The following is a 13,964-nucleotide window of genomic DNA, read 5'->3' on the forward strand; positions in this document are numbered from 1 at the left end:
GATGTGAAAATTATCAGAGCACAGTAACAATGAAGTCTTAAGATCCCAGCACTTAGATACTTTGATAACTTTTGCTCTACAACTGCCTAAGGTAAAGAAGTACATGAATCATGCCACAAAAATCTGCCATCTTATTAGCATATAAGAAAATGTCAGTGTTTGAAGTATGATACCTCTGTATAATTCTACCAAAAAAGTCTTATTTTAGGTACTCATGAGGAAATCCTAGCACCTTACAGCTCTGATGATGAGGTAGGAACATACCTTTGCCTAGTCTCAAATACCTCAGTTTTTAAGGCAACTGATAGGGGAAAGAGACAATTCTCTTTGGGGCTGGACAATCGCAACCCCAACAAAGGGGACAAAAATATTTGCCTCTCTGTGAGTGCTTTCTGTCTCAAGCTTCCAGTAGGGAAGAGATTCAGAAAAATGAGTGAGAACATATGACAGAGAACCAGCAACAATGAGAACATGCACATATAAGCAAAAGACAAATACCCTCAACTATGGAGCCATGATTTTTCCTGCTAGTTCTCTCACCATGGATCCAAGAACCTGACATAGAATCATAGAATCAATTAGGTTGAAAAAGACCTTTAAGATCACATTTCCAGTTACTCCATGGCACAACCTGCCAGAAGGGGGAAAGGGCCTCTTACTGGTTTCTACAGCATTATTTGGAAACAAAGGTTTGAATTCCCTAAGAGTGCAAGACCCACTTAACTTGGGTGTTACAAATATAAACAAGTAATGTATCCCAGAGAGCTATCTCCAACACTAACTGCAGTTTTAGATGAAATTGTGGCAGAAGGGCTGTATGGGCAACTCAGTAATAGCTACATGTGTGTGCTCTGCACTTGTAATACAATCGTGCCCCTAAACACCTGGGAACAGAATGTTTTGGCCATGATTCCAAACAAAGTAAACGTTACCTCTGCCAGCATAGCAATATATCTGTGGCTACATATATAAGAATATGGCAGGTGCTTAATCAGTGTTGCTAATGAATACTTAAGTAACTTTAAATCACTTACTTGAGTGCTTACTGGGGGAACTGGTAATTAGACTTAAGCACCTAAATGATACCAAAATTCCAGTTTAGGCATTAAAATGTTTTTCTTGATCTCACCTGAAGAGCAACAAAATTCAAATTGTAAATGGATATTTATATGTGCTTAACTCCTATTCCATTCAGCACGTGCTAAGTATCTGCAACCTTGCATGAAACTCACCCTACAAAAGATCATACAATAGAAATACGGCAAATCAGAAGACCAAACACTTCTCTCCTGAATTCCAAACTAATACATGAGCAACCAAATTCAACCTTTTCACATCTCCCTGCAAGACGGCCATAGCCTCACCTTTGCCCATCACTTTACCAGATCCTGATTTACAGCTTTGCTCTTTAGTACAATACACACCCTAAAAATGTGCAATATTTTTCACTTTCAAATACAGCCTGACATATAAACACTCTTTCTCTCTCATCTCTCACCTCCCCTGCTTTCAGAGCCTGATTAAGAAGCAGGGTGAGGGGAAAAAGACTCTGAAATACCACAACAACCACTGCCACCACTATACATCTATCTTAGGTTCCTAGAGGCTCACTTAAAGTAAATAAAGTTTCCCAGGTATATAAAAGCCTGACTGGACAGCATCCTGGGCGAACTTCTCTAGCTGACTGAAGCAGAAGCTTGCACAGAAGCACTGGACAAATTAGACCACTTGATCTCGAGAGTCCCTTCCAACCTAAACAATTCTGTGAAAATTCAACATTGACATGTAAAACACAGAAATGTGATAAATACTCTAAACCTATTATTTAATTTAAAGCATCCATTTAGCAGATCTCAGAAACCTGAGCTACCTGAATATTAATATGCACTCAGAAAGCATTCCAAGCTTGTCAAAAATAAAGTTTTAATGCATGCATTTCGGCCCAACCTATCCTCCTCGGCTTCCTGCCTTGTTCGTTTTGAAGAAGTCAAGATATTTAAACACTGAATACTTACTATATAGCATCTTCAGGTTTCTGTGACAATGTTTGTCTTGACATTTTATGAGAAGATTTAAGTTTTTGTGTTAAGTGTAACCGACAAGGGAAAAACAAGTCCAATCCTTTAAATTTAGCAAGCACAACTTCAACTGCAGCCAGGGCAAGAGGCTACTACCTTGCCACACTGTAACAACTTTGCCCAAGCATAGCAACAGTAGAAGGGGTGGATAACTATAACTATGCAAATTAAAAATAGGTTATGGCTTCAGGCATTTCACTTAAGAGGCATTACCACTCTTCATGGAAGTACTTCTCTGAAGATACTGTCTAGGTCCCCATTTTCTAGATGTTAGTAACACCGCTGTCTCCAGTGGGAAAAAATAAGTGGTTTGCAATAGAAAAGACAAATAACATTTTCAAAATACTTACCCATCTTCCTGACAAATTTTTAGTATCTTTACACATAAAACCCTGAACAGACCCCCTAACACACATAACACCCACTGTTCCCTGTGAAACATCACAGATGATTTAAAGAATCCTAGAACATAAGCAGATGCAAAGAACCTGGACCATCTTAATGAAACATTACTGTTTGAAGCAACATTTTCCACAAGCCTAACGAAGTTACTGGAAGAACAAGTAGTGGCAGTTTTTTACCTGTTTTGAATTAGGTGACTTAGATATCTTGACACCAGGTGAGGCCACACCATGTCATCCCATCCAAACAGCTGCATCATTGATAGAACGGGCTGTGGCTGGAGATCCGATAGGGCTTTGCTGGGTATATCCAAAGCTAAGAGAGTAAAACCTGATTTTTAAAGAAAGAAAAACATTGCACCATGTTAATGGTTTTTCAGTACATCCCTGTTCCACTGAAAAGCATTCTAAATTAATTACAATTAAGAATGTGCAGTCTGGAAGTACCAGAAATCTCAATTAAAATTGGACAACTATTCTAACAGACAGTGTTTGTACACATGTTAAAACGTAGTCACTGTCCTGAGGAGCTTGTAAGTCAACATGACACACTGCATCCAATGGAGAGAAAACGGATCCAAACATACGCAATTTTAAATATCTTCAAGGAACCACAGATTATAAATCCTGAAGGCATAGCTCTACCACCTATGCAATAACAAAACATCCTAAAAACTTGCTTTTTTTTTTTGTCTTCTTAGCTTCTCTTTCTTGCCTCCATCCAGCATTTCTTCCCTTGTACATACAAGTACTACTGTGCTTTACCAGGTTGAGTTTTATTTATTTGCTTTGCTGTTTTCATACACTTCTTGCGGTGAAGAACTATATCTGGAAAGAATTCACTCAGTAAAAGCCAGTACCTGTCCTATTATTAGAACACACTTTCATGTATCAGAAGTTACTGTGCAAATAAAGTACTACGGGCAAGCTTATTTGTGTAAAAAAGACCTTCACACAACAGTTGCAGATCAAGAAAGTGGGACAATACTTTGCACAGTTTTTGCTAATTTTGCTGTTTTTATTAGCTCTACTATGGAATCTGTATCTAACACTACCAGAATAAAAGATATAGCACATTCTTTATGCTGCAAATGATAAATGCATTTAAGCTCAAGAAGAAAACGTAATCTGAAATGTTGAGCAGTTATTAGGTTATAGGAAATGAGAGGCATTGAATGAGTCAGAAAAACTGACTTTAGAGGGCAATGAAATAAAGGAGCTCACCTGTTCCAACATTCTCCAATTCAAGTTAAATATAAATGTAATATTAATTTATTAAAATAATGATTTCTAAACCTGCCTGCATTGGGAAGCTGACTTTGAATTAGACAGAATAAATTGGCTTTCAGAAACAACAATGAAGCTATTTTTATTAATAATATAGGGACAGACTACCTCAAGCTATGAAGGGCTTCACATTTCTTTATGTACCTCAGAATAAAAAAGGGTAGTACAGAGTCCCCACTCTGCCTTAGGTGACAAAGGAATTTGTGCCAGCCTCCTTCCAGATTATCACACTGTTTATGCAGCATCAGCCATGACATGGGTAGGGGAGAAACAGGAGACAGAAATGATAATGTGAGTCCCAGGCTATTTGCCTGGCAGGGGGAGCCGGAGAGCTGTGACAGCTGCTCTCTCCTCTGGGCTGCAACCTCCAAGGCAAGTAGCTCATACAGCATGGGAAGGGTTTGCCTTCCTCTGTAGTATTGCCTAACACATCTCTATAAAGAAGGTCACAACTGCACTCCCCTGCTTCTAAGTGGAGTTTATAATAGGTTGTTCTTCTTGCTGTTTCACTGTGCTAACATAAAATAAAAAGATATAACACTGTAGGAAATGAATGAAAGTTTTGACATTAACAACCTCTTCCTTTGATTTGTATTGCTGTTTCCCATACATGCTTCACCAGTGTGAGGCCACTACTATTGCACACTGCCTCTTTCATTAATGTTACCTACTAACTACTGAAGAGCTGCTTCAAATGAAGGGTCTTGCCACTTTTCTATTACTAACTCAGTAGTTCTGAGCTTGTAGCTTCACCTAATTTATACCACGATGGGAAAAAATACTATATATTTCACTTCTCTAAATTTTAGTTAAATGGATACAAGATTTCATTGTAATGACAGAATACAATGCTAGCTACTGAAGTTAAAGATCAAACAGGTATTTCTTTCTATTCACTACCATGCTGACTCGTTGCACGTGGAGTTCACATAGACATGAAATGTTGTACTGAAGATTAAAACCCTTCAGTATAAAGCAAGATAAATAATTACAGTTAATTATAAAATATTTTTATGACTATGACCATAAGGGTTCAGGAAAAAAAATAAAAATCAACCTTTTAAAAATAGTCTTAAAATATGAAACATTATTTTTAAAAAATTAACCATAATGAACAGTTCAACATAAAATTGCAACAAACTTTACCAAAAAGTTGTAAATTCTAGATGTAAAGAAGTTATTCTCATTTATATTGTATAATGTTTGCAATGTTGACAAAATTTGCAATGTTTGCATAGTTGCTAGTTCACAACTAGCCTATGACTAGTAGTGAAAAAGAACTCAGACTTGAACAGCTTTAAACCCCTTTGGAGTTCTCAATCTGCTTGCATTCTATTAAATAATTCACAGTTACAATATTCCTTCTTGTCAAAATATTTAGCAGAGAATCTACTTTTCGCATTTCCACAAATTTAAGTTACTACATGTAACAAGTGGAAATATCCCAAAATACAAAACCCTTGATAGTTTGTGATCCAGAAATAGACCAAGTTCAGGAAGTAGTAGGGAGGGTCAGTGCTAACCTGCAGCTGTATCAGCAAGCTGTGGGGAAGGTGGCATCTGTGACATTCTCTGGCTCTTCAAGTAGGGAAAGAAATTTCTCCAGAGAGCACTGGCGACAGCAAGGTGGTGCTCTTTAGCCACTAATGGAAGCTGTGTGTCTGGGGCCGTGGTCCCTAGTTGAAGTCCCTGGCTTACACGTTCGTGCACACTCCTACAGAAAAACAAAAACAATGTTTACGTTCAATAAGTGAAAATTTCACATCTTTTAAAAGTATATTTACAACTACCTTAAACCATGGGGCCTGAGAACTGAAGGATCATTTTGTGCAATTAAAACCTTCATGCAAAGACATTATGCATACCAGTTATTTGATGGATGAATGATGGCATATTAAGCACCATAAAGTTAATGTTAATTACTAATGTCAACCATTAATTATATGCTTTTTAATATGTCAGATCAAAATGAGAAATAGGCAGCTTTAAAATGAATATCTGCATTTTGCAACTGCTAGCATGACAAGCAAGTCTGCTGACAATCCAAAGCCAGATGCTTTCTTAATTTTTTTGTCAGTAGGGCTTTTAGAATAGAACTGTGTCCAGCAAATAGCGGCAAATGATTGTGAACTATGGCACAGCTTTTTTCTGAAATCTGTTTCTCATTTGTAAAACCCCACTATGTATGAGTTTAGGCAAGAGAAAAGATTCACTTTATCGCAACCTGCTGCAAACAATTAGGTTTGACAGCAGTGCCCACACCTTTTTTAGTACAGTAAGGACAAAAGTTACCACTACCCATAACTCCCATCTCTTCCTGAGACAATGTGGCATGAATTCAATAATGCACTCAATTTTCTTTGATTCTTCTAGTACCATTCCTGCTACTTAATCTAATTTGGAAGTTGTGACTTTCTAGAGGTTTAATAGAGATATGTCTGCAGGGAATCAATGTTCTCAGAGAAATGGGGGGGAGAGCATTAATAAATTTGTCTGGTAGAGCAGGATAGGAGGCATTACTGCACCAGGCTGATCAACTAAATAACATGCTTATTAAAAACAATCTGTAGGAACGCACTATCATTCCTGTTCCTATTTATCTTCTGGTCAACTCAATTGAGATTGTACATTAAAGCACAGGCAGCATTATTACATTTGCTTTATTAAATTCTATAAACAGCACTGTAAAGTCAGAGTCAAGATATTTATAAGATAATGGCAAACAGCAGAGGCATCGAGACTTGCCTTAACATTAACAGTTGTAGACTATAATATTTTCTTTCTTAACTGCTATTCTCACAGTAGCAACTGTTTCACAAAACTCTTCCCCCAGATTTTTATTCTGTACTCACCCTAATTTGAAATAAACCAAAACAAAACCAGAAAAAACTCCAGCCACCAGTTCCCTTCTGGGGATGTGGGAAAAAACTCACAGCACTCATTAGGACATTTGAAATGGAATAGTTTTAAATAAAGAGTAGGCTGGCTGCAAGGCCTTCCTGAACTAGGGTTGATATTAGAAGCGCATCTCATTATATCGAATTAGTATCCAAAAATCCTGCCTAACACATAATTTAAAACATAAAACATACTGGCTGTCAAAGGTAACGATACCTTATGCCTACCTCCAGGCATTCATTAGTTTCAATAGGACAGACAGAGAGAATTGAGTACCAGCTACTTTTCGAACAGCTACATTCAATGGACATGGAAAGGTATGTAATATCAGGAGGAATCAAGTATTTCTTTGTGAGAAGGTGTGAATCCAAACACAGGAACAGAAGCCAGGAATTCTAAACGCAACATTTATCCCCTCTGTGGCTTCACATAAATCATACAGCCTTTTTGAGCCTCAGTTTCCCAGCCATGATATTTGGATAGTAAGGAAGCTTACCCTTTAAGGATGCTGTGAAAACAATCAATGCTTAGAAACTAAGGATTATATTTAGTATGTCAGTTGGTATTCCTATTTACAAGGCATATTCTCCAAGTCAACATGAACTGAAATAGAAGCAAGATTAGCATAAAAAGTCAGGCAATATTCTTTGGGAGTATCCCTTATTACAAAAAGCACAAAGGGAAGACTGTAGAAAAAGTGAGCTAGGTCTAGAGGACAAAGAAAAAGTAAAAGCAGGGCTAAAGAAGCAAGTTAAAAATATATTTTTGTCTATTACAAAAAAAAAAAGTTTAATAGCAAAACCAAAGGGCTTTTCTGTTTTATTTTAAGAATGTGCAAAGAATAAAACTTCTGGGACCAGAATCTGCCCTACTTACATCCAGACTAGGCTGCAAAATTGCACAAAGACCTTTTTCTCTCCTCTAAATTGCCTCTCCAAAGACGAGTGTCTTGCATCTCCTTTAGCCATCTATGCAAAGTAGAAGGGTGTACAGACTTCCAAAGTAAGGTAATATATCTCTGTGTCAGTGGAAGGGCAACTCACACAAATCAGTATTTATGTTTATTCATAGTAACCTACACAAATGCTTGCAATAAGGTAAATGCTTAGAATCGATGAGGCATCAATATATGCTGCAGCCGATGTAGCCAGCTACTTCTACCAACTAGCACATTTTTTATTTGATAAAAATATGGATAAATAAAATTTTACATTTTATGCAGCAGGCTTCCACATTCTTTTTAATACAAGACAAGCATATCATCAAACATCACTTCATTTCTGAAACTATACATCTTGTTTTCCAGTGTGTTAAGAGCTTTGGAACCACCAGTTGCCTTGTTTTAATGGCAGTAAGTTGGTGTGATTTTTACTTGCTTTAAACCACGATTTTCCTATTTCTGTAAAAAGAGGTGTGTGTTTTCATTTTTCCATCAGATCAAATAAACCCTGGTTTTATTAAAGAAGGGAATATTTGTGCCACCTGAATGTGGATTGTGCTGGATGTATAGGTATAGCAGTAGTATGAGGTGCTATTTTCTACATCCTACACCTAAGGAATTGCAGCCATTTATCTGGTTGCAGGTATTGAAACCATAAACCATGCTTTTACAATCATAAACCATGCTTTTGCAAGCCTGGATTACTAAAACGGAGTGAAACTTTAGGTCAAGATGAAAAAGTAAAACACATAAAATGCAGAACCCTGTCTATATAATGGAAACTCAAGTCACTATTAGTCTATAATCTGCACTGGCTCCATACTGGCATCCAGACTTAGTATAATGTAATTTAATTTGATCTACAAGGGTTCAGAACCCCTCAGCATGAGAAAAGACTGCTCTCCTCCTACCAGCATTGCTAAAGACACATACGGCAAGGGCTCCCAGGCTGTAAATACAGACACTGGTTTCTTCACAGGATGGTACTCCCAGCTCCTCTGCTCTCAGGTCATGCCAGGCCAGCCACAGCACCCACAGAAGTCAGCTGCCAGTTGTCTTGGTTTCAGCTGTAACAGCTGGGTTTGTTGGCTTTGTTTTTCCTTCCTCGTAGCTGGTGCAGTGATGATAACACACAGATAATTTAGCTGTTGCTAAATAATGCTTACCCTGATCAAGGACTTTTCAGTCTCATGCTCTGTCAGTGAGGAGGGCACAAGAAGCCAGGGGGAAGCAGCAACAGGACACCTGACCCAAACTAAACAAAGGGCTATTCCATACCACAGCACCTCACGCCCACTATATAAACTGGAGGGAGGCCAGATTGCTGCTTGGGTCGGGTTGGGTATCAGTGGTGACCAACTGTATTGTGCATGACTTGTATTTTCTGAGCTTTTATTTCTTCTTTTGTTGTTTCCTATTATTATTATTATTGGCATTCTTTCTATTATCACTATATTTTACTTTATTTTAGTTATTAAATTGCTCTTATCTCAACCAGTGGGGTTTACATTCTTTAAATTCCCCTCCTTATCCAGCCCAGGAGGGGGAAAGGAGGAGGGTGGTGGGGAGTGAATGGCTGTGTGGTGCTGAGTTACAGGCTGAGTTTAAACCATGACACCAGTATAGCCAAGATTAAGATCAGGAAAGTCTTTTTAAAGGACCTGAATGATCTTTTGATGTTGAAGCAAATAATTAAAAAAAATAACACCTGCAGGACCAACACCCCTGGATAAATCTTGGGAGACTGAGTAGAGATATATGAGTGTTTCTGAAATGATAAATGGCCTTGATGCTTAGAATTTCAACTACTAACATCAGTTCTTTCAAGGAAAACTCAGGCAAAGTGAAATGAAACCAAGCGTCATTGCACTCAAAGACAGGTAATAGGGGCTTTGTGCTCTCTGCAGATGAATGGAAGTTGAATAATACTTGAATTTTAAGATTCTCCTTCCAAACACTCCCTTTTTGCATTACTGTAAGATTATCAGTGCTGTTTCTCATTTTCATATTTTGGCAGCAAAAGGCTGCTTTGTGCCTTGGTCCTATTTTGATGTTGCCATAGAGGTGGAAACTGTAACAGAAGTGATTGTGCGAAGTTCAGGCTTCTTCAGCTGTGGGGCAGCTTTGAAGATTTCAGCATAGAGAACCAAAGAGATGTGGAGATTAACTGACACAATGAACAATAAAATGACAGTTCTGATTTCAGCAAAGATGACAGAAGAGCTTTACATTTTCTCAACAAGCCCCAGACACAGAAGTGATGTCAGCTACTTGGAAATGTACAAAAAAATAAAGTTATCAGCTTAAGCTCCCCCCATAATCAAACCCCACATTAATATAATGAAAAGCATATTTGTTTCTGCTGAAAAGATTAGCAAGTTACACAAGAAACATGGCATTAAATCAAAATCCAGAACAGAAGTGCCAGTTGACATTATTTCAGAAGGTGTTTCTGCTTCCCTTTCCCACACAAAAAAAAACCTGAAAAAAACACTACTGCACAGCAAAAGATCAGGCTTTCCTCTAGAAATCTATCTAGTCATATTCTCCGTGGTTGTACAAATCTCACTGCAGTGATGCACTCAAAATTTGTGCCTGCTACAAGTACAAAACTGGATCTCTGCTAGGCAGTAGTCCACTGAGCTTTAGAGACCAAACAGTATCTACCAAGCAGCAATTCAGAATTTAGTTCAAAAGCACTCACCAAATTTCATTTTCTTCAAATGCCATAAAACTCTGTACTTCTTGAATACCACTAGTCAATTCTTTTCATTCCATCAGAATTGTTATTCTCACAATGACCAGAACTGGAAGGGAGGCTTTGGCAGAAGCCACACACATTTCCAGTAACAAGTCCTATCCAAGCTTAAGATGAAAAAGACCCCTGCATGCTTTCTATATGCCTATGTAAATAATTCAGTAGGGACATTCAACTAGTCGGCTATTATGTCATTTAGTTACGTGATAGTTATAGAAATTTGCAACTATAGCACTTACTTTGTTAATCCATATGGATTCCAACTCCCATGATGACAAACTCACTGTTCGGCTTCTACTCAGTAATTTGTTCATAAGTATTTAATTATTTTTATGTCTGTGCTTCTCTATGCAGTTTACATTAAATAAATATACATTTCTGAAATGATAACCTTTTATACTGCCATAAAACATAATACAAGTGTGAAGGAGAAAACATTTTTAGTTAGATAATTTTATACAGAAAATTTCAAAATGTTTAAGAAAGAAAAACTAGTTTATGTGTGGACTACAGCAGCAGCATGCACAAAGGCAATAACAAAATGTTGCATCTGGCTTCAAATCTGCTTGCAATCATAAAACGGCTGGGGTTGGAAGGGACCTTAAAGACATGTACCACCATGGACAGGGACACCTTCCCCTAAACCAGATTGCTCAAAGCCCAATCCAGCCTGGCCTTGAACACTTCCAGGGATGGAAGGCCACAGCTTCTCTAGGCAACCTGTGCTCGTGTATCCCCACTCTCATAGTTAAGAGATGTGGTATCAGGGAGCTGTTCCAAACTACAAGTAACAAACTGTAGAACCTACCTCTCCTATACATGCAGATTCATGTAAATGAAATGGATCTGGATTCATGGAAGTGGTAGCTGCACAGTGGTTCCACAATGCCCAGTTCCTCCAAGAAGAAAGCACCCCATCCTAACCATACTCAGCAACCGGTGGCAAGCCATGGATATAGCATCTCATGGTAAAAGCTTTTGGCTTCCTGATCAATGGTGACTGATGTGACCACTTGACCTAATGTGTAAAAAAGTAAACCTTCTTTCTCTTGGCCACAGTTACAAATGCAGGTATGCTGGGTTGCAGAGCTCTGCACTGAACTCTTGGTTATCATCATGTTTAGTAAGTGCACTGACAGCATGCTTACAAGAATTTTAAGTCCGAAAGCATTTAGCTGATGGCCTCAAAGAGCCTAAGCTAGATGCATAACAACTAAGCCCTGTGAAAATAGCCTTAGTGTCTCTGGGCACAGAAGCTTAGGTACCTAGGGATCTTCAGTGGTTAAAATGGAGGCACCTACACACTTTCAGACACTTTCACACTCAGGCTGATTCAGTGAAACATGGATGAAGGAAGGTGACTAAATTCTATCCAAGTTTGATTCAAACATCCAAGTCCCCTTTCAAATCTGTTTCTAAGGTCTTTGGGATACAATTTCTTTCTTATATTCCTTTATATATCACCCAGTATATTAACATTGGTATGACTGCAGTAGGAACCAGACAAGCAGCAATCCCACCTCAAATCCGAATCTCTTGTTTCCATATCACCAGTACACACACATGAAGTATATATAGTTTCTGTATCACACACAAAGTATATATGAAGTTTCTTCACATCTGAGCAACAGCCTTTTTACTCTTTGATAATTATAAAAACCCAACCCCAACGAACAAAACTTAAAAGAGCACAGAATTTTCACCCACCTTTATGGAATACAGAAATAGTTTTCAGAAATACAACCAACATGAGAAACTTAAAGCCAAAAATAAATTTTCCCATCCATTAAAAGCAACATTTGAAAAAAAATCCCACAGTTTATAACGAAATCGTCTGCACTGTGTAAGCCATAATGAGCATCATCACCACCACAGAGCTGTACTGCTAGCTGTACAAACATGACTGGAAAAATCATGATGCAATATCATAGAACATTAGCATACCCCCATCAGATCAGTATTTATTGAATCATGGTTAAGTGTTCTTCCTTCAGTTTAATTTGCTTCAATAATCCACAATAAACTGCATGTTTAAATGTTTATTGCAAAAAAAGGATGTCCAAATAATATGCTTGGATATGTATGAATATGATGAACACTGATTGGTGTGACAAGGCAAGGAAGGCTAACAAGGGAAGAGGGATGCTTTTCAGAACTCTAACATCCAGGATTTTAATCAAATGATTTAATTCATCCAATTGTGCTGAAGTTTTTTATAGCACAGACTTTTACAACATCAAACATGTCAGCCTGTCTTCATACAGAGCCCCTTTACCCTTGTGACCCTCCTCTGGACTTGCTCCAACAGCTCCATGTCCTTCTTATGTTGAGGACACCAGAACTGTACACAATACTCCACATGAGGTCTCACGAGAGCAGAGTAGAATGGAGCCTATGACACTCTTTCTTTCCCATATTATATCCTAGTCACTAGGTAACAGATAACTAATCATCTGGACTGTGGTCATTTAAAAACAACCAACCAACCAACCCAAAAAAAACTAAAGTACCTATCTTCAGCAGTGGGACTCTACTGTTCTAAGCACACAGATTTCTGTTCTTCCTGACATTGAATCAGACATCTTTGGGCCCACACTACACACTGGATTCAATTCTTCACTTTGCATTTTCTGCAGGCTGGCAGTAGACAAAGTCCCACATAGGAGGCAAGAGTGGGTTGTTGTATAAGACATGCATGCTGCAGACGACAAACAAGTTCTATTCAGCTGGGCCTGTTACTGTAGGCTGTCAGACCACTGTATCATGAAGGACCCCTACACCATTTGAAAGGAGTTTTCCAAGTTCTGCTATCCTCCTAGCTCACCTGACCAGAGGTAGCAGGCAGGCAGATGTCCTAGTACTCAGGAGAAAAAGGTCAAAAGAGGCCTAAATCACCACAACACTCTAGGACTGAGGTGATTCAGACCACAATTTAAAGGGCTTGGTTATATGTGTGTGTAGATATATAGAGAGAGGTAAATAAAAATGCCGTTGCATCTAGCTTAGGCTGCAAGAGACACACACAGACATTAGGGCACCATTGCAATTATTCCAGCTTTTCTGTAAAACCTTAGCTAATCACTGCTAAAAGATACTCCACCTTTCTCCACCCAGAAATCTTAATCATACCGTTTTCTATTTTATTGTGTTTTTTTTTTTCTTTTCCCCATACACACATCAGGAAAACATCGCCCTTAAGCATCCTAAAACGTATTTTGCATTATGTTTCCTTAATTGAAAAAAAAATGCCTATTAACCAAATTATAAAGGCCACAGATCCTTTCAATTTACCATACACCAATTGTTGCCTGAATAGAAGCAGATGACATACTCTTTCCTATTGAAGATACAGTGGGTTTAAACAGAGCTATTCCAATTCTTTCATTGATGGTATAAATCTTCAAATCTCAGTGGAAGAGCCTAGTATATTCCTATTGTTAGTAGATCATTGACAGAACAGACTCAACAGTTAAGAAGCTTCTAATGTGACGATTCATACAAGCGGAGTAATTAAAGTATATTAGAAAACCAGATAATCTCCCCCAATCAAACCAATAAATGGCAGCCCATGGGCATTCAAATCACACAGTGCAATTTAGCTC

At 38.1% G+C, this 13,964-nt stretch overlaps 1 protein-coding gene across 1 annotated transcript in view; it reads right to left on the bottom strand.

Annotated features, from left to right (window-relative positions):
• Positions 1-13,964, bottom strand: part of MMS22L (MMS22 like, DNA repair protein) — a 90,902-nt gene that overhangs the window by 19,361 nt on the left and 57,577 nt on the right. The window contains exons 15-16 of the mRNA XM_031045457.2: positions 5,290-5,480; positions 2,660-2,810 (exon numbers count right to left, since the gene is read on the bottom strand). Coding sequence (XP_030901317.2) covers positions 2,660-2,810; positions 5,290-5,480 — 342 coding nt within the window. The remainder of the gene's footprint in view (positions 1-2,659; positions 2,811-5,289; positions 5,481-13,964) is intronic.

The sequence above is a fragment of the Melopsittacus undulatus genome, chromosome 3, assembly GCF_012275295.1.
Source record: "Melopsittacus undulatus isolate bMelUnd1 chromosome 3, bMelUnd1.mat.Z, whole genome shotgun sequence".
Lineage (NCBI taxonomy): Eukaryota > Metazoa > Chordata > Aves > Psittaciformes > Psittaculidae > Melopsittacus > Melopsittacus undulatus.